The 22,363-nt window shown below is 47.4% G+C and overlaps 1 protein-coding gene across 6 annotated transcripts in view; it reads right to left on the bottom strand.

Annotated features, from left to right (window-relative positions):
* The window catches only part of NLRC3 (NLR family CARD domain containing 3), a 1,163,446-nt gene that overhangs the window by 806,197 nt on the left and 334,886 nt on the right, over positions 1-22,363 (bottom strand). For all 6 annotated transcript variants that reach the window (XM_078663141.1, XM_078663145.1, XM_078663144.1 and 3 more), the window contains exon 4: positions 20,287-22,051. In XM_078663141.1, coding sequence (XP_078519267.1) covers positions 20,287-22,051 — 1,765 coding nt within the window. The remainder of the gene's footprint in view (positions 1-20,286; positions 22,052-22,363) is intronic.

Genomic DNA, 22,363 nt, shown 5'->3' with positions numbered 1-22,363 from the left:
AGTGCCTCCTGACGAGGACCCCGGCACCTAATTTTTCACAAATTAAGCACCACCTGAACCACACTACTTAATACTAGAAAGTCAAGCTTTGGATAGCTCATTGCACCTTTGTGATGTTTTCAGATATGAGGGAGTCTTCAAGATGGTATATTTCCACCACCTAAATGTTTGAAGGTGGATGGGTCCAAACCAGAGCAGAGAGCTACATTTCTTCCAATTCTACTTGACTCACAATACTTAAAAACAACCTCTATTTTTCATTTTCATATAAACCAACTTAGCAGAGTTAATAACAGTAACCACAATGCAAAGCAGGTAAGTAAGGGAACAATACCAAACAGTGCTAGGTGCGTTTCCATGTCCTGCCCTTCACGCACCATACTTAAAGGCAACAGGAACAATTTGACCCTGTTCACTCAAAAATGAGATATCACCCTATAATCCTCAATAGTTTCCATCATGGGCATACGATCAAGTAAAGGATACCTAACAAGAGCAAACTAAATGAAGTGTTGTTTTGAATGCTGAATTAAAGCCTCAAATAAACATCACAATTGACGCCCAGACTCTGGCCATTGCCGCTGTATACATATTACTTCTGGGTCAAAATTCACCTTGGAAGAAAAACTCTTGTAAGAAGCCCAAGCTCAGTGTGCCAAATGCCTTCTCCATCCTCGCATCCAAGGAAAGAGGCCCGCAATTCGGCAGAAATGCCTATGTGTGAAAAAGAAGTCTAACATGTGTGTGGTTGTGTGCTCTAAGGCAGAGAAAAAGTAAAGAAAAGATCAGAGAAATAAACTTTGGGCTAAACGGTGTAGGGGCGCACTCTCGCAAAACCCTGAAAGGGATCTTCTTCAATCCAACAAAGCAGTTAATTCATACACATCAACAGTATGGGGGGGTCCAGAACCACATGAAAACCTGAGAACCAGGTTGGCTGCAATGTATTTTCCCACATCAGCGCACTAATTAGCATCCTAAGCCTTTAATACACAATAGTGTTTGCTGGTGAAACTTTTTCATGGGAAAGAGTATCCACCTGCAATAATGTACATAAAGCAGAGGCTGAACATATGTTTGATTTCATTGTGTGTATAGGAGAAGGAACCTCTGGGACCCATCCCAATCAGACTATGATCTGGTTAACCACTCAGGATGCAGATTATATTGTTTAATCTATTGTAGTTTGTATTTAAATTTTAAAATGTCAAAGTTTAACATAGTATTTTCACATTGTGTATGTATGTATATGACAATTGTAACGTGCTAAATTTTAGCCTAATGTACGCATTGTTCTGTACAGGGTCAAAGACAAGGATACAGTGAATGAGTGACAGGAGCAGTAGCTGGATTTTGGCAGAAGTGCATTGTTAATGCATTGTGGTGTAGTATTCTTTAGAGAGTTGTCTTCAACTGTTTCCTAACTTGGAGCAGCGTTACAGTGATCTTAGTGTATATAGAGACGTTGTTGCAGATCCTTTGTGCACAGATAGACAGGGCCTGCTGCCTTGTTATTTTATTTTTTACACTACTCAATTTCAAGTCTGATGGTGTCTTTGCTGTGGGTCTGCAGAGAGCCACCAGAGATGGTGAGCTTGCTTACAAGATAAGCAGAGTTGCTCATTATTATGGCTATGTAAATGATGCAGATGGTTTTAAGATATTGCAAGCCAGCAAGGAAAGACACTGAAGTTCAATCAGGCTGCTGGTAAAGTGATCATACGTCTTCAGACCTTTGATGAACTATTCTGTGGCATGTAGGAAACCCTAATGGGGCCAATGTGGAGTCTTGGGGTCATGGAGTTAGGTGCTTCTACTAACTAAATTGAACAGAAGTTCTGAAGCTGCTTTCTGGAAGAAATAGTATCACTTTCTGTAGAAGTGAGTTGGTACCAGGCCATCTTTATCTTTTTTGGCAATGTGTTCCTTGAGGGTGAGGTTGTTTTCTATGGTGACTCCAAGTGACTTGCTATTCGGTGAAAGTCGGGGGTTCATAGCCATCAAGGTTTGTGTCATTGTGCCAGGTTTGTAGTATGTCTTGCTTGCTGTTCTTGGTAAATAGCAAGAATTCTGTCTTGGAGGTGCTGAGCTTCAGGCAGGTGCAAGATATCCAGGTCTGGTGAGGCGAAGGCAGTGTTTGAGGTGTTAGATGTCTGAAACAGCAGGGACTTTAAAGTAGAGCTGCATATCAATGAGGGTTGTTGCTGTAATCTGTGATTTGAGCCCCAAGTGGCTCCATGCAGAGATTGAAGCAGACAGGAGACATTATGAAGCCCGAGGGGACTATGCAGGCTTGAGGGATATTTTGGGAGCTGAAGGTGCGCTTCTGAAAGATCTAGTGTCAGTGGGAAAGGTAGGAGGAGACCTAGTGAAGGACATTGACAGTTCATCTCATTCGAGACACCAGGGTGTGATGGTTGACAGTGTTGAAAGCAACTGAGGGGCCTAGCAGTATCAAGACATGGGTCATCATCATCTGTGGTCAGGAGCACGTCATCTATGATATGAAAGGTAGCAGCCTGCATGCTGCAGTGTGATCTGAAACCACGTAGGTATTCTGCAGATGGATAGCGTTAATATGATCTTGGAGTTTGTTCGTAGGCTGCTTTTTCAATAATCTGCCAATGAAAACTAGGTGGGGTGGGTTGGTAGTAGGCTATATCATCAAAGCTTAGTGTAGTTTTATTTAGAAGTGGGAGGATTTGGCCTCTCTTGAGAGCTTCCAGGTTGATGCCTTGTGTGAGGAAACATTGACAATGCTGATTAGGGCTGAGAGTGCTACCATAGGGAGTGCTTTAAGGAAGGATGTCGTAAGACATCTTCATAGGAAGTGCCTTTGAGAGAGTTGAAGGAGAGATCTATGAGAGACAGGGCTTTGAAGGATGACCATTGTGGTATTCTATGACACAGAGCATGGATAAGAGAAGCAGGCTTTGTGTGGTCGATGTGCTGTTGGATCTTTCTTTTTTTGTACTTTCTTTTCTTGTATGAGTGCAGTCCACACAATGGGTGCTGTAGAATTTTGAAAGAATGAATTCTAGGATGTGGGGGGATGAAAAAACAAGTTACTTACCTGCAACTGAGGGTCTCCAGGGTTGATATGAATCATTCCCTATCATCAAAGTCGGACTAGCAGTAGAGGCCATAGGTAGTGCCCACTTTATTAGCACATCCACCTTAAATTAAAAAGGCCAGAACTTCAGTCAATCGGGTGAGAGCGCTCTGTGACTCACCCCTCCCAGGTGAGTCACAGAGCGCATTAAAACAGTATGTTTCGCTCTTTCAGCTACGAGTTCCCTTTAAAGGGAATTGTCTGCTTTACATCCTATCTCTTAATGGTGGATTGGGGCCCACCGGGAGGGGGGTGGGAGGGTGGCAGCCCGACCACAGACTCGTTTTATGGTGTGTCAAAGGCCACTTTATTGGAAGCAGGTGCACCTTTCAAAGAAAAACTCCCTTGGCCTGTGCCGTACAAAACTCAACCTTTCCTAACAAACCCCTCACCCCCTCCCCTAAACATGGTTCCCCCCAAACAACAAACATCAAACCAATTTGCAATTTTCAACTTGCCTCTCTACCTGGCTAAATACCTTCTTGTACTTAACCCCACCCCGGTAAAACCAGACCTCCTAAAATTCCCCCAGTACTTAGAAAAAACGCCACCCAATCGACTGACCAACACACCAGCACCTGTTCCAGCGACAGAAACCTCCATACATGAAACCCCCACCCGATGCACTGGCTCCCAAGAAAACCCTTCCAAGACACCACGTCACACCAACCCCTATACCGACAACCGTGCAAAAACCCAGCAAGATACCAAAACAAAGGGAAGGCGGGAGGGAAAAAAGAAGCGAGAGCCCCACAGAAACCACCCTGTCCGGCTGCTGTGTCACTGCCACCGAAATGGTGGCTCGTGACCTAAAATGGCCGGTCATATCCCTAACCAGCCCAAAAATAGCCCAACAGCAGCCCACCCCAGCCCAAAGCTACTAACAAGCCCAAAACCAGCCCTCCTACGGTGCAGGCTGTTCCCCCCTCCCTCCCCTGGCTCCAAAACCCCCCGGGGGTGGCAGGCCTCCTGCCGGTCGACCGCCCCCCCCCCCCCCCAAGCCCTATTGGGGCCCACCGGGAGGGGGGGGGGGGCGGCAGCACCGATCACAGACTCGTTTTATGGTGTGTCAAAGGCCGCCTTATTGGAAGCTGGTGCACCTTACAAAGAAAAACTCCCTTGGCCCGTGCCGTACACAACTAAACCTCGCTAAATATAATTTTCCCCCCAAACAACAAACATGAAACCAATTTGCAATTTTCAACTTGCCTCTCTACCTAGCTAAATAACTTCTTGTACTTAACCCCCCCGCCCCCCTGTAAAACCAGACCTCCTAAAATTCCCCCAGTACTTAGGAAAACCGCCACTCGAAAGACGTACTAACGACTTTCGACCCCCCCCCCCCAGGACACCAGAACTTTTGGATACCTGAGCACCCCCATCACCTTGTCCAGTGCCTCCTTCAACTGAACAATGTAGAGTTCCATCCCATACCTAGAAAGGTGAACACCGTCCTCCCTAAAGAAATACACTGCCCATACCTGAGCTCCAGAGGTTCCAATATACCCATCCCCTCCTTCTCACAGAAAACCTTCATCTCCCTGTTGATTTTCCTCCGAGTCTTATCAATGGCCGCTGGCCTCTCTGCTCCCCTCCAAACCCGCCTTGGAACAAACTCTGACCATATCACATAGCACCCAGACCACCTGCGCCGTACTTACAACAGGTCCCTCTTCATCTGTTTTACCAATGCTAACCCCTTGCACTGGACCAAATCGTTCTCCCCAAAGTGAATAACAACCACATCCGGACACACACCCCCCTGACAACTTTGGTCAATGCCGGCAGTAATTCATGCCACCTCATGCCCCCCTTTCCTTGCCATTGACAGTGAAACAACCTCGGGTCCAACTCCAAGTTCAAACTCCGTTGCTTTTCCCACTCAGCCCTCTCCGCTCGCTTTACAAATGAATGGCCTATAATGTATATATCCGGGACTGCCGCAGCTGGCCCCGCCACTGCACCTGCAAAGACAGACATGTAAGAGAGCGGAAAAGCCATTCATCTCATTGCTCCGCCCCTACCCCTCTCATCCTGATATACGTCCTGTAACAGTCCGACCTCCAACGCCCGAGGTCCTCCCTCCCCAACCCTGTCTCGTCGCCTCCGTCGCCGCTCCGATCCGGAACAAATGAGTCCCAAAAAGCCTTCGGGTCCTCATCCATGACGCGTGGCGCGTGCCGCAGGACACACAACAACTGAGCCGCAGTCACCCTGCCCTTGCCAACCCGGTCAAACACCTCACCCGACAACTCCTGCCGTCCGGACGCTAGCCGCCTTCCCCATGGCGCAGGGCAAACCGTCTTGGACCTCACCGGTCCCAACACCACCCAAGTTCCCACACCCTGCTGGTCAGTCTTCGAACGCCGCAGCCGCACTGCAACCTCCTGAGCTCTCAGGTTCACCGCAACCTCCTGAGCTCTCAGGTTCACCTCCCCCCAAAGAACCCGTGGCCTACCCTTAAGGCCCACCAATTCTGAAACCCTAAAGGTTCCAAAATACATCCACGACATGAGCGTGGAAAACAAAATGGTCTCCCCCCGGTTATGGCAAATCGTCGGCAACATCCGTAACAAACCCGTGAGCATGCCCTCCATAATGGGCCGGCGCTGACTCACCCTGGCCCCCTTCTCCCTCGCCCAACCTTCCAAGAGACGCGTCCCAAGTTCCCCTGCCGACGGTGCGTAACCCCACCACAACTTCCCCATGAAAGCCACGGGCGACAGTTTACCCGCGATCCTCACCTTGAACAACCCTTTGTCCATCAAGCTCAGCATAAACTGCACCACCTGCTCCTCCCGGCGCCACCGATCGCCCTGTCGTACCGCTCAACCATGCAAAAACTCTTCCCATGCCTGTTCATACGCTCTCCATGTGGAAACGGACACCGACCCTCTTACCAGTTGTATGACCCGGTCTCTTCCACCGACCACAAGTCCACTGGCACCGGCGTCTTGCGCTCGTCCGCCTCCGTGGCTAGCCCATGGAACCTCTGCCACTGTGAACGAGACAAAGCATCCGCAATGTCATTGTCCACCCCTGCCACATGTTGAGCTTGAAACAAAATGTCATGCTCCAAACATCGCAGCACAAAAACTCTCATCAACATCAACACCTGTGGGTCCCTGGCCGACTGCCTATTGACAACCTGCACCACCGACATATTGTTCACCTTGAACAGCACCCGTTTGTGTGCCAGCTCCCGTGCCCACACTGATACTGCCACCACCAGCAGAAATACCTCCTAAAAGGCAATGCTCCGCCCTCCACCCTGCCAATGCTGCAGCCATTGTTCTGCGCGCCACCTTCCCTCCCAGTAGAGCCCAAAGCCGCCAACCCCCGCCGCATCGGACGATAAGGTGACGTCCCAATCCCAGTCCTCGGGGGGCGCCATGGGCATACCATTGAAGCGCTCCAGGAAAGCCCGCCATATGCGCAAGTCCTCCCTCGTCCCCGCCGACAACCGCAAATGGTGATGTGGCAGCGTCAAACCAGACAGCGCAAGACCTAGCCGCCTGCAGAAAGTACGGCCCGCCCTCAAGACGCGGCATGCAAAGTTCAAATGTCCCAACAGCACCTGAACCTCCCGCACCGTCACTTTCCGCTTTTCCAACATGCTACCCACCAAAGCCAACATCTGCGTCCTCTTCTCCTCTGGCAGGCGTGCTTCCATGGCCACCGAGTCGAGCTCAAATCCCAAAAATGACAGCACTGTACTGGGACCGTGCATCTTCTCCGGCACCAGGGGCACACCCAAGTAGCCCATGAGTTCTGTAAAACCGTCCAGCTGCTGCTGGCAGTCCGTTGAACCAGGCCGTCCCACCAAGAAGAAGTTGTCCAGATAGTGCGTCACCGTATCTGAGCCTGTGCGCCAGGGAAAAACCCCTGCAAAAAGGAACTGAAGCGCTCAAACAATGCGCACAATATCGAGCACCCCATGGGCAATGCCTTGTCCACAAAAATGCCGAAGTCAAACTGGATCCCCAACAACTGGTGATCCGCCGGGTGTACCAGCAGCAGCCTGAACACTGATTTAATATCACATTTCGCCATGAGGGCGCCCGCCCCCACGAGCCTCCGCGCCACATCCACGGACGAGTAAGACACAGACGTCAGCTCCGCCGATATATATTCGTTCACCGACGTCCCTTTCGGCCACGACAAATGTTGTATCAAGCGAAATTGGCCTAGCTCCTTCTTGGGCACCACGCCGATAGGCGAGATAATCAAATCCCGAATGGGCGCGTCCAGGAAGGGGCTTGCCATCCGGCCCTCCCTCACCTCCTTGAACAACTTCTCCCGCACTACCACTTTGTGCGCATTGACTGATTTTAAATTCTCCGCCCACTTGGCGATCCGTGGAGCATCATACCCAAGCCGGAAACCCTCTCGAAAACCCCGTCGCAACGTGGCCGCATCTTCCGTCCGCGGATAAGACGCCAAGAGGGGCTCGAGACGCTCCAGCCTAACCGGCGTATGAGCCTTTTCCCACAGCCCCCGACTCCCCTTTTCCACCGCTCCCGTGACTGAGCCCCGGCTGTCACAGTCTGCTGCCCCCGGGCACCCCCCCCCCCCCCCCCCGACTCCCCAACATCGCACCACCGGGTGTCTCTTCCCGCACTTGGAGCAATATTGCCTGCCACACGCGCCTTTGTTGAAATCCCAACATGCTCCGACTGTGGCATTTGCGGTACCTTCTCCCTGTCCCACACCTCCACGGGTGGGGTGGGCCGAAAAGGGAGACGGCGCAAGCGGGAGGCCACTTGCCGTATAGATCGTCTTGCCGAACTTCGCCCCCCCCATGGTCTGGTGGTACAAGTCCGAATCAATCTCGCACCACTTTGCCTCCGGATCCGACGTCAAGCATGCCCAGAACTCTTCGTCATAGTGCGACCAGGCATACCCCCCCATATGTGATATGCGCCCGCCTGATCACATCCATGTACTTAAAAAGCGCTACCGCCCGGTCCGGGTATTTCTCGCAATACACGCTGGCGAATATCAGAAACCCCGCCGACCAGTTGTCAATTGTCAAGGGCACCTTGGGTCGCCTAGCCAACTCTTGCTCCTCCTCCTTTGACCCTTGTGAAGGAGCTTCAGGATCTCCACATACTCCCCTTTCCATATTGTTTCCTTAGTCGCCAGCGACAGGTGCGCCCCCAGTGGCTTTTTAATACCCATGTAGGGAAGCTTGCACACCGGAACATCACAGCTCTCCTTACCCTCTTTTCCCCCGACGGCTCCCTCGCCCGTCTTCGCCGCACCTGCACCACCGACACCTCCGTCCGCCTTACCGTCCCCGGACCCCCCGGCGCCCTTCGACGTTGCCCCATCCGGTCCCACTCCCGTGTCCTTCACATACCGCCCCTTGCTGAGGCGCACCCCCAACTCTCCCCCTCGAGCATCCGTCCCCACTGACACATTCACACGAAGAGGTTTGCCCAACCCACTCCCAACTCTGCGACCGTCCTTACCTGGCGTCAAGGCTGGCGTCCGCACTGGATTCCGCTGCCTAACAGGGGGGGCTTTCACTCTTGGCACTCCGTGTAATGGGCGTTCCTGCAACACACTAGCGACATTGTTACAGTGGCACGCTTCCCTCCCGCCCGCCGCTTTTCCCATAGAGTTGAAGCCGTAGAGCGGCCATGCCGCACTCCCTCCGCGGCCTTCCAGCCCCACCCCCTTCCCCCCGCCTCCAGCCGCGGACGCACCCGAGGCGGTTCAGGGGCCAAAACCGTCGCTGGCCGCGAGCCGCGGCGGCCTTACCTTAACTTTGGGTCGCACAATCTCCATGTGGACCGCTTCATCCACCAGGTGAAGGGCCTCCAAGACGCGAGGATCATCAAGACGAGACATCCCTGCAGGTACGTCTGTCGGCCGGCACCGCGCGGGGCACACTCTTCCTCAACCCCACGTAGACTATCCGCTCCCAGACCACGCGCAGTCGCTACCCGCGCCACACCACGCCACAGAAAACCTCACGAGCCACAGAACGAGCGAGGACAACGCGACCCCAGGCACCTTCAAAGACAGAGCCCTGCACGCAATTGTACACCGCAAGGCAGGACAAAAACCCCACAGGCACCCAAAGGAAACGCAAAAGCAGGAAACAGAAGGGGAGCACCAGAAAAAGAAGGAAAGCACCAAAAAAGAAGCGAGAGCCCCACAGAAACCACCCTGTCTGGCTGCTGTGTCACGGCCACCGAAAGGGTGGCTCGTGACCGAAAATGGCCAGTTATATCCCTAACAGCCCAAAACTAGCCCAAAAGCAGCCCACCCCAGCCCAAAGCTACTAACAAGCCCAAAACCAGCCCTCTTACGGTGCTGGCTGTTCCCCCCCCTCACCTGGCTCCAAAACCCCCCCGGGGGGGCAGGCCTCCCGCCGGTCGGCCGCCCCCCCCAAAGCCCTATTCTACTATCGAGCACTGTTAATTGCCAGAGGATTTCCCTGCAGACGCCCATAGTATTCTGATAAAAATACCTTTTACTACAACCTTAATTGCCTTCCATTCTTTTACCATATTGCCCCTGGAGCCCTCGCTCCTAAGGAAATATGCATACTCCCACTAAAGGTAAGATCTTTCAACTCAGATGTTTGCAGGCTCCAAGGCAGGATGCCTGCAATAAGTCTACCCCATGGCAACACCAGTAATAGAGGGTGTTGGTCTGTCTGCAAAAATATCCGCTGTACTTTATCAAGCATCCACTGCCCACATCTTGTAAAAATTTATCTAATTGTGTGCTACGTGTGCAATAGGGAGTAAAAAGAAATTCACTTATCCTTTGTGTGTGCGGGCCCTCCAAACAAGGTATCTACCAATTCATAATGTTGGCAGCTGGCTGGGATGCATTTGCCATGCACTGTTGTTTAATGCTACTATAATGTAATATTGCACTGGATCTACTATATTCAACACAAGTAAATATTTACCATGGGTTGCAGAATAAATGAATTCATGAGTATTTTGCAAAGTCCATAAATCACTCCCAACGGGGTATCTCCACACTGGAGAGCAACAGCCCGGGTTAACAGTTGTAGAACAGTTCAGTTTTCAAAAGTTTTCTAAAGGTAGGAAAATTGTTACGGTGGCCAAGAGGCAGATGATACCTATAAAGGGAACCTAGATAAGAGAAGGATATGCCCACAGAAAGGGACTTCTTAAAACGAGGGATAATAAGGAGGGATTTGTCCCCTTACCGTAGGGATCTACTTGGACGATAATGGAGAAGTTAATCTGTTAAGTAGCTGGGTCATTTACCGTCGAGCGCTTTCTGTACAATAGAGCATATCATGAACTTAATTCTCTGTCTAATCGGGAGCCAGTGTAGCTGTCACAAAAGAGGCAACGCCGTGGTTCTGGATGGCATATTCTGTACCAGGCGGGCTGCAGTGTTCTGAACCACTTGCAGTTTATTCAATAAGGCTTCATTTGTAGCAGCCAAAAGAGCATTGCAGTAGTCTAGACGGCTAATCACTAGACCTTGAAACAAAGTTTTACGTACCTCAAGAGGGAGGAATTGGAATACACTACGCAAGAGACTCAGCATGTGGAAACAGGTACCGGTCGTAGCTCTTAATTGATCCCTCATAGAAAGGGGCTGACTCAACCTGATGCCTACATTTTTTACCATCGCCTTGGGTGCAGGAGCTATGCCTAAGTTTGAAGGCCACCACTTTGCAGTCCAGAGCTTTTGGGCAATTCCAAAGGGTTGCAGAGGTTGAATACACAATAAAAGTCCTATGGAAGAAGCATGACTCCCAACCAGCATTGATCGTCCCCTAGAGTAAAACATTCTGCCCAAAGCTATAGAGGTGAAGAATTATCTCCTTCCCGTCTCCTACTCTCTGATAGAATTTAAGTGCAGCTTTGTTCTGCTGTTGTGCCGCTCACTGCAACCTCTCATGAGATTCTCCATCGAATGGACATGCCATACTACTTCACATCACAATGCTGTTTTCCATGCCATGTAGAATGTGAGGGCTGCAGTACGTCCTCCTTGTTGATGTCGTAACGTTATAAGATATAACACTGTGTGCGTGGACCATCCTCTCTAGGACTTGGCGTCAAGGTCAGGGAGTATTCCGGTGGCTGTTTCCTACTTTTTAGGTTTCGCCTGTTGAAATCTCTTGTATTTAATATATCTAAGAAGGGGGCTCTGATCAGTTCCCAAGCTGAATTACTGTGTTCATTCGCTTTTGTGTGAAACTTTCTTTTGTTAACTTACCCTAGCTGCACGCGTTTATGATACTTCTACTCTACGTCGACAAGACGAGCACCTTCAAGCTCCTCACCCCAAACACAAAGCACTCCACAACGCCGGACCAGCCTACCTGAACAGCAGACTCAGCTTCCACACCCTCACCCGTCAGCTCCGCCCCGCCAGCATCGCCCTCGCCGCCGTCCCCCGCATCCAACGAATGTCCTCCGGCGGCAGATCCTTCTCCTACCTTGCCGCCAAGACCTGGAACACCCTCCCTACCCACCCACGGCAGACCCAAAACCTACTCGCCTTCAGAAGACTCCTCAAGACCTGCCCCCCCCCCCCTTCCCCTCAGCGCCTTGAGACCCTCACGGGTTAGTAGCGCGCTTTACAAGTACATTGATTGACTGATTGATTGAAAGCTGTTCACACTGTTTAAGCCCCATTCACTGTTACGATAAGATCTCTTCCCACGGAAAAGGCAGACAGCTTCTAACTGGAATGATGCTTTTTATTACTTAGTTTTGTAATTGTAAAGTAGAAGCTTTACCCTTAAAACGTTTATGGCATTTCCTATTCATGCCTCAGAACCTTTCTTTGCAGGCATCATCAGATTCATTTTTTCAATTTAAACTAATTTGGTCCTTATGATCAAATTCTAAATGTTTAATAAACATTGCATGTTAAAAATAAAGTTTATATACAAGAGCTATGCTATATTTTACTACTAAACAGGCAACCACAAGTGCAGTTACCTTGCAGACAACAGGGTCATATTTTGAATGGTGCAGCAGGTGCAGTAGCACCGGGCCCAACATTTATCAGACATCCTCTAAACACATAATAATGCCATATTTGACGACTAAACAGGCAGTCACAATTGCAGTTACCTTGCAGTTAAAAGGAACTTGATTTGAATGGTGCTGCAAGTGCAGTGGCACCAGGGCCAAAAGCTCTAGGGACCCCACTAAATCCATATTCTAGCTAAAATATAAAACTAAACAGGCAGTCACAAGTGCAGTTACTTTGCAGACAACATGGTCAAGATTTGAATGGTGCAACAGGTGCAATGGCACTGGGCCCAAAAGTTGTCAGTACTCCTCTAAACATGTAATATTGCTATATTTTACTATTATAAAAGCAGTCATGATTGCAATTACCTAGCAGTTGAAAGGGGCTTGATTTAAATGGTGCACCAGAAGCAGGTGCCCCGGGGCCAAAAGTTTTCATAACTCCAGTAAACACCAAATAGTGCTATATTCGACTAGTCAACAGGCAGTCACAAGTGCAGTTATCTAGCAGGCAAGAGGGTCCTTATTTGAATGGTGCAGCAGGTGCAGTGGCACCAGGGCCAAAAGTAGTCATAACTCCACTAAACACCAAATATTGCTTTATTCTACAACTAAACAGGCAGTCACAAATGCAGTTTTAACAAGCGCTAAGGTCATGATTTCAATGATGCAGCGACACCAGAGCCCAAAGCTTTAGGAATCCCTCTAAACACCAAATATTGCAATATTTTACTACAAAACAGGCAGTCACAACTGCAGTTACCTAACAGGCAATAGGTTCATGGTTTGAATGGTGCAGCAGATGCAGTGGCACCGAGGCCAAACGTTGTGTTAACACCTCTTAACACCACATATTGCTATATTTTATTACTAAACAGGAAGTCACAAATGCAGTTATCTTGCAGGCAGTAGGGGCATGATTTGAATGTTGCAACAGGTGCAGTAGCACCGGGCCCAAAAGATGTAAGAACACCTCTAAACACCAAATATTGCTATGATTGACTACTAAACAGGCAGTCACAGATGCAGTTATCGTGCAGGCACTAGGGGCATGATTTGAATGGTGCTACAGGTGTAGTACAGCTGTTACAACAATTGATTCTATTATTTCCTTCTCATTTCATTTTTCTAAATTTTGCTTACTTACCTGCAATATACCCCTAGTAACAGAACAATATATTGCTATTTTGTACATAAATAAGTTATAACACTTTAACAGACTTTCTGTAACTTATACTGTACAACTACTCAGTAAACTACAACTTATAACAAAAAACAGCTTATTATTAATCACAGAGGCGAAACCTAATGCAGCCCTTAAGTTTGGCAGGTTAGGGGTGCCCCCTTTTGTGACAACAGAGGAAGTGCTTCAAAATAACGTCTAACAAGATACAATTTTTTAGGTTTCGCCTAGGCAGCGCATGCGCTGTCTCGACAAAAGATGCTGTATACACTATAGTGGGGGAAGCTCCACCCACTTGCCGCCCATCTTTTTCATTGGCTTTAAGGATAAATACTGCATTATAATTGGTGTTTGTCTTCTTAGTCCCGCCCCATGACGCTTATGTCGTCATTTAGCTCCTTCCGAGGCTATCAGCCCCTTTACTGGATCACTCTTTGCTGCCCTGTGGTCCCCCCCGCCCCCTCCCACAGTTCGCAGTTTTTTCGCCACCCCCTAACCCCCACCACTCCTGTTTGTGCCTATTTCAATGCGGATTCTCCCATTTGGAATGCAATACGTCTCGCGTAAATACGAGTCGTATTGCATTGCAAATGCTTGTTTAAAATAGTGCGCAGTCAGTAGCACGCCCACCTCCTGAAACGTAGTCGCAAGACCGGAAGTCAGGCGGGGCTCCCATGCACCGAGGAGAGACCCCGCATACCGGCCAGAGGAAGTCTGAGCTCCCCCAATTGCGCCAACGCTATAGAGGGGGATGGAGCCTCGCAGGCTTCCAGAAAAAAAAGCAGGGCTCCATGCTGCTGATCCCGCAGTCCGTCCTTCTCCGTCCCTCCCACCTGCACTCCCGTCCGTGCAATTTCATCTTGTGCACATAGCCCCCCCCGGCCAAGTGCTGTCTGATTATCAGGGGCTAACATTCCCTGCGGCAAATGTCCCGCATTCGTTGCACTCCTATGCCTTTAACGAGGATAGTTTGCCGTTTGACTTTAACCTTATTAGTGATTAAGAAAGCAGGGATAACGCTGGTGATCCGGACGTGTGTCCAGGCCGTAAAAATCCAACAGCGCTCCTCGGCTGCAAGCAGAGCATGAATTGGGAACAGTAGCTGCACGGACATGGCGTGTGGCCGAGGGCGCGCACCGGTGAGCACGAGGGTCTGCCAAGTAAGAAAGGTACCCCAGACCCCTGCTATAGCGAGAGAGGTGTGCTGCGCTGGTATCGGAGGGTGTGTGTGTGTCTGAGTCAGGATGCGTCTGTGTGTGTTTTGTATATGTCTGCCTCTGAGTCGGTGTGTGCGGGTATGTTTGTGTCTGAGTCCATATGTATTCGTGTGTGTGTTTTTGCAGAAAACGGGCTCAGCCCTGGTTCAAGCTCCCGGCCGCTCTATCTTCTGCTCCGCCTCCAGCTCCCAGACCCGCCTGCTCCCTGCATTCGGCTGCTTGGCACAGTGCCTTCTTGTGCCCATGCCATGTGCTCACTCACGCCCTATGCGACTCTTCGACATTTGCATAGTGCCTCCTTATTAGACCCAGCTCCTAGTTGCGAACTCCATGACCAACGTGAAGTCCCTTGTAACAAAAGCTATGAGCTGCACCATTTCTAGAGAGGCAGATATTTGTATCATGCCATTCCACGTGCCTGGCACTCAACGTTCATATGTGGCGCCTGTAGCAAAAACATGCTGTTGGAAATGCCACCAAATGAGCGTGTTGGTCTTTCTCAGTTCACAACATTTGACCCCGGGGTTCGTCAAGTCTGAAAGCTGGACAACAGTTATCCCTAGGTGAGTAGCCTTCTGTGTCCCGGGGTGTTACAAGAAGAGGATGTGGCATAACGCCCAGAGCTCGACTGTAAAGCTGGGGAAGCAGGTTCGAGCAGTGGCATAGATCAATCGGCCAGTACAGTCACTGCAGAGTGCGCAGCCGGCCACACCGCACACCCCCTCACATTTTCCACAAACTCTTCCTTTTGACTGATATGTCACTTACTATGCAGCACTGGAATGTGCATAATGTTGCAATCGGAATGGATTTCCATTTACTTTGTCCTAAATAACAGACTTGAGATCTGGACACAGGCTGTCAAAGTTATTTGCAAAAGCTCATCTTCCGGGGCCCCAACCCGTTCCTCAGTACCCACCATGCACTCCAATACATAGACCTGCGCATGTTGAGTAGGAACTTGTCTTCTTGGGTGATGGGCTAACTGAATGGTTAAGGTGCCTGCTGCTTTTTTGTATTTCTTTTTTTTTTTACTAAGCTACGCAGTCACGAACATCGGGCTTTGCTTGACATAGTAAATTCTGAAATACATTTTGGTGTCGGAGCTCCGTCAAAAAGGGACGCAACCCCCACGCAAAATACTAGTCAATTTGGGCCATTCTTTCTGCCTGCATGCAGTTTGTTAGCCCTCTATTTGAAACAATCTGGATGTAAAACGCATTCATATTCGTATGTCAGCGCTCCCAGTGCTTTTTATAATGGCTCTAGAAGGAGGCACACACCTTTGACAAGTTCGTAAACTGGTGGATACTTTTGTGAGCTATAATCCGTCACAGACAAATGGAATGACGAAACACACAATGTGTTCTTGTGGGAGTGGGACTTGCTTATCGAACTAAGCAGCTTTTTGCTACAGGCTGATTTTTTTTATTATGTTGAAACAGCACCTTACATAACTTGCTGAATTTACTGCAAATTGTATTAGCGCATGATAGTCTATTTTTGGTGAAAAAAATCAAATACAAACATTAAAAAAGTAACCAGGATTGAGGATCTCTGTGATGTGTGTCAAGTTTCATAAAATGGTGCTCATGCTAGAGTTTTTTCATATTTGTGCAATTGTAGTTATTTTCAAAAAATCAAGATCTTGCTTGTTTTGAAAATTCGTTTTTTAATAGGTCGCCATTGAAAACAAGCATTGGCATAGCCAATAGGTCTCGCTTGTGGGACCTTATAAGTATTTAGTTTTGCAGCACAATATCCTTGGTGCAAGAAGGATATTGTGCTGCAAAACTAAATACTTATAAGGTCCCACAAGCGAGACCTATTGGCTATGCCAATGCTTTTTTTTGTTCTGTCGTCTCCTTGGGGTCGGTTGTTCAAGACACAGTAATATTTAGTGCTAGCGAGTAGGACCCGTGTGGCTTCCTGTTTACATACATGCCACTTCACCTTCTTATTGTCAATTAATTTATGTTCACTTTTCTTCCATTATGATTCTGCTTGTTACTTTCCCGATAATAATGAATTTGACCAGCGGGGTACAAAGAACGCATTACCTCAAAATAGGGATTTGCTTGTTTGAACATAGTTTTACGGGGCAAGTCACGATTATAAATCTACAGCAGTGACTGTTCCAGCCGAGCCGAGTGGGGGTAGGAACCTTGGTGCACGCTTGTTCTGATTGCTCAGTTTGACATAAGAGGAAGGATTTAGGACCTTGAGAAGAAAAGGATTTATTTGCACACATGCTGAATTTAGTGCACAGGCGGCATTGCACAACACCAGTAGCACAGTGCCGATGTTCCAACTTTGGTTTGTCTCCCGTCACCCTTAGTAGGCTGACTGCGTTGACTTGGGTATGTGATCGCGCGAGTTAGTTAGCAAAGTATGATACCCATAGTTTTGTGCGATTAGGCAACTCCCGGTTTCAATGCAAGAGTATTTGGGTGAAATTAATAATATGAAGAGCAGAATAAAACGGTGGCGCAATCAAACATGAAAAAAATTACATTCATTAATACTAACAAAGAAGGGATTATATCACCCGATTAGATTTTCTCAGAAAGAGAAGGAATTTAAAAATTTTACTGCAATTTATTCATAGGTAAATGCTGTCTAATGAGTCAACAACACGGCGCAAGTGATCAATATTTACAGTGACTCAGTGGATAAAGTGCAAGGGAGAACAACACGAGTGGTGGGGGAACGCACGCACGGAGACAAAGTGAAAAAAAACAACAACACGTACCTGATAAATGCAGAGCGGCCGGGGAAAACTGAAAGTACGGCCGGCCTGTGGCCGGCCATGAATAATTAGGGGAGGAGAAGCCCTTTGATGTGCTGTGTTTGCGGGGAGAGAGAGGGGAGGTGCTGGTGTGGGAGGGGGGAGGTGCTGGTGAGGGGGGAGGTGCTGGTGTGGGAGGAGTGCTGCTAGGGGAGGAGAAGCCCTGGCCGTGAATGCTCGTGCATGTTCACGTGAACTGCAAGAAAACGCCGGGCTGAAACCCCTTAGTTTGAAGAGGATTTTGCCGACATGAATTCGATCCTATCCATTCCTGCGGAATGGGACAGGCTCGACCTAAAAATGTGTCTACTTTATACATGTCTGATGTTTATAGGATATAAATATTCAAGTCTTTTATGTATATGATATCTGGACCAGTTTACAATAAACCACCCATACGCACATCTATTCTATTTAACAACGTGCGTCATGTGGCTAGAATGTTTAGCTTACATAGGCATTTACAAAATACCTTTATTTGAGAAAATTGCCTGAAAAGTCAATGTAAAAGTGAATTTTATTACGGTCTCTTAAACGTCACAAAGTCCCCAACCACTAGTCCCTAACTAAGAGAGTTGCCAATGACGGCGAATGTCACAATTTGTCAAATGAAAGTTTCACTTTCGCAGTTCAAAAGAAGAAAAGATGTAACCTTATTAGTACTGTCACAAACCAATGACATTATAATATCGGGCAGGATACAACCTGATAAAAGGAGTAAATAAATGTTGCCATTGGACGCTACAGACTCTGCAGTGCACAATGATATGGATACAATGACACATCGGGATAATATCTCTAATGGGGTAACCGAAAAAGTGTCTCCAAGATCACGTTGATTGCTAGTTCAGTTCATAAATCTTTATTCCAATTCCAAGAATTCATAAAAGCACAATCAACACATTTACAATGATTGCTAGTAATGGAGTAGGATTGGAAAGAGCTATACCTGATTGAACCAGGGCCATCCCCAATAACCTGCCACGCTAAGCTATTTACCTGATGCTGGCAAGAAGTTAAAAATGTATTAAGAAACAAGGGTGCCCTAATATTTGAGCCTGGGGTAGTCAATAGTATTATGAGGTAACAATGGTTCATATAAGGCCAAAAGGTCCGAAACAAACAGAAGCTGTTGATTGGAGAAAGTGTAAATCACTTAGTCAATGGCATGTGTTATATTATAGAATAAATGCCAGAAGGAGCAACAGTAAACAATCTATAATTGTACGAAGGGACACAGGTGGGCATTGATATAATAAATCATTTATTTATAAATATTAGGTCAAAACTTTTGAAATATAGTTCACATGCTCACAAAAAAAAAGTGAATACGGGCGTGGTGTGACGAGTGAAGGTGACATTTAAAAATATACATCGCATTGACAACATAAGGAAAAACGCTGGTGATAATTTTTTACCCTTTCTCCAATCAACAGCTTCTGTTTGTTTATGACCTATTGGCAAGAAGATAAAAGGCAGAGAATTATTTCATCCAAAGAATCAAATTGATATCAACATGTTTTGTTTTTGCGCAGTGTTTGTATGGTCGAACAACTCGTGTAAAAGCTGCTACTGCGAATGAGGAGTCTCAAAGGTCGCCTTTGGCGTGTCACTGGGTAAATAAAATGCGCTCTGTGCATTTTATTAGCGAGGTAATAGTTGTGTGTGCCATCCATCACTCCTAAAAAAATCATAATTATCAGCATATTGTATTTATACAGTGACCGTGAAAAGTGCACATTTTGGATAAACTAATCAAGCGAAAATTATGTTTATTGTTTTCACTTTGAATGACTTCTATGCCCAAATATTACGTTTTCTTTTAAGAATCAAAGAGATACATGTGATTTACAATTGGTGAAAACAGCACTGGTTTGCTCAAGTATGTGATGCCTGGGAGTGTGACTGAAAAGGAAAGCTGAGATATGGGGGACCTGGGCATTTTCATCTAGTGCAGAATATTCTCCAGGGTCAGCCCTATTCGGCAACTAGTGTCTTTGTGGAGGTGCAGGGTAACATGCAAATGGTACATATTAGTAGAAAGATTAATTCAGAAGAATGTTTACTGCAGGAATGTCGTCCCTAGCTGACTGTGGGATGCAGAGAGATGTGCTGGGCCTTGCATAACATGACTTTTTAGGTCTGGCTTTTGAAACAGCTTTAGCTGTCTCACCAATCTATTGTTTTTTTTAAAAACAATCATACGGGCCTCAGTCTATTAAATTGTCATTCACGTTTTGCTTTGTCCACCACAGCATTAAATCACAAGAGTATGAGTCCGCGCATTTTACGCATCAGTACCTTTCATTTTGAGTGAGTGCACAACGCGTATGCACATTGTTCGTAAAATGAGTTTATTTCTTTTCAGTGGCAAAGCTAATTCAAAGTGTACTGTTTTAATTTAATGTACCTGTATATTAACTTTAAATACCACCTATTTATTTTGCATGCACTTCCTTTTAACTTTTATGTTATAAAGTGCTTAAGTGACAATGTAACATAGTAGCTGCCTGCACATTGAGTGCTTGGTTAAGTGGTGATTTACTCTTGTCTCCTTCACAGTTCACACTTATTAATAATAAAATGCACGGCGCAACGGAAAGATTTGCTGTTTAACACCTGGGCTGCGCCGCCGATTTTGCGGAAGTGTGGCACTTCCGCAAAACGGGCGGGGCCGCGTCGGCCATTGGCCGACAGCAGCACCAGCGAGGTAGCGTTGCCGTCGGCCAATGGCCGACGGCAGCATGGAAGGGGTTAAAAAGATCACTAATAAAAACAGCCACATTTGTGAATGATCAATCAAAAAATTTAATTGAAAGCATAAATAGGCCGTGTTTATCCTACACCATCATTTCTCTCTTTCCTTTGTATTTTTGTGGCACATGCTTGCAATAACAAAATAACAATTAACCACCGCACTAGCTTGTCAAGGTCATACATGTTGGTTTTGCCTATGTTAGTTCTCACTTTTGATGCTACAGTGGACCACCTACCGGAGGTTGCTGCAGTACAGAAGAGGCGAGAGAAGGCTTTTAAGCAGGTTGTAGGTGAGGCAGTAGGAGAGGTTGGTCTCCTCAAAGCATGCATCGGACACGTGAAGCAGATAGGCAAGTACAGAGCAGTTCACTGGCGTCAGCTTGCCTGCCAAGCGCTCGCTCCTCAGGGCATCCTCAACACTCCTGGCCAGCTCTGTGTGCTGCAGTTCATGCAGGCAGTGCATCACATTTATGGTCCTGGAGCTGATATTGTAGTTGGTATTGAGGCAGCTTTGAAGAAACCCAATAACTTGACTCCTGCAAAGGCTGCTCTCGTCCTTAGGCAGAAGCAAACCGGAGAAGACCCTGCTCACCTGAGGGGAGAGAAGGCCAGACAGAAAGCGCACAAATATGTCCAAATGCCCCTCGTCCGACTGCAGTGACCTCTGCATGGCATTCTTAAAGTGATTTAAGAAGCCCAACTTTGGCCATGACATCCCACTCTCCGTAAAGAGGTCGAAGATCGATCTCTTGGCAGCCATATAATAGTATGTTGCAGCTAGGAACTCCTGAAGTGATAAGTGACTAAAAAAATACACAGAGGAAAAATGTGTATCTTCTTTCAGTAATATTCGGCTACACAGACTACCCTGTAGTGACAGAAGGTCGATGCTGTTGCTTTTCATGTCCTGTTCGTAAAACACATACTTTTTCTTGATCAGGCCATAAAATGCCAACTTTCCAAGGTTGGGGATCAACTTCCGACTGTTATTAAGAGCTTGGTCAATTCTATGCGTTTCCCGGTCCTTCTCTGTCCAGTCACTGCTGCATAGAGCCATCCTGAAATAGTAGGAGTAAATTTCCGACAACGTCTTGGGAGCATCTCCCAATTCCGCAGATGGCTGAATAGTGTTTGAGATAATGTATCCAATAGAGGAGCCCGCAATCAAGCATACCGCTGGCACCGAGCACAAAACATGTAGCGATCTGTTGGCCCTAATGTAACTTAAAACCTGGTTAGATAAGTCTCTGTTCTCAAAGAACATCGTATCCAAAAATTCCTTGATTTCCATATCACGGAGACCTCGGATTTCAGTCATGCGGTCAACAAGTCCTCCTGGTATCTGGCTGGCAGCAATCGGTCTAGAAGTGATCCATATGGCGGCCTCTGGAAACAGGTTCCCACGAATGATATTGGTGACTAGGCTGTCCAATTGTAGTTCCTTTTTGGGGTCTGTGCAAACAACAGCATTTGAAAAATCAAGAGTGGATTTAAACTCATCCAGGCCATCCAGGATTAGGAGAGTCCTGACTGCCCCACTGGAGAGGTAGCTAGGCTCTGTTATGTGGGGGAATGCTGTCCTAATTAGTCTTTCAGCAGATAACTTATCGTAGCTGTTCAATTCCCGAAAAGTTACTGGAAGCACAAAGGGGAAGTCTTTACACAGATCCCCCTTGGTCCACATGTAAACAAACATTTTCACTAATGTAGTTTTGCCCACCCCAGCCACCCCAACAGTGACTGAGATCCTAGGTGGAAAGCTGTATTTTGACAATGGCTGGAAGAGTTTTTCCAAAGACACCTTCCTGGTGACATTTCTTGTGCCTCGACTGGCTTCGAGCTGTGTTATATCATGTTCCCGTTGTTGGATGTCTGTCAATCCTTCTACCAGCAGGAGATTGGTCAGTCTTTCCAGGGAATTTTTTTCCAATATGGGACCCAGTTCCATGCTGGTTTTATACCTCATCTGGAGAACCTCTGAATGTCTCTGCACCAGGGGATCTGTTGAAAAAGGAACATGGTGGTTAGTTGGCATTTAAGAACACTGAAAACCAGCAAGCTTTACAGAAACATTTCAAGCAAATTCCAAAAATGGTTGAGTTCATTTCTAATGTCTATGGTCTTACAGGAATGATGAAACACATACAATGTGTGAAAAGTTATTATGTCTTACTCCTAGGCATCTTATCCAACTAAGACTAACGCTATGGAGGAACCAAGGACAAAGTCAACCTGCATGTTAAATCAGTCAGTGCCTTTGACTGGATGAATCACCTGCAGTTTGAGCAGCTCCCATATCCACTGAGATCCGTG

Source organism: Lissotriton helveticus, chromosome 10 (genome assembly GCF_964261635.1).
Source record: "Lissotriton helveticus chromosome 10, aLisHel1.1, whole genome shotgun sequence".
Lineage (NCBI taxonomy): Eukaryota > Metazoa > Chordata > Amphibia > Caudata > Salamandridae > Lissotriton > Lissotriton helveticus.
The sequence above is the reverse complement of the archived record's forward strand: the minus strand, read 5'-3'. Positions and strand labels throughout refer to the sequence as shown.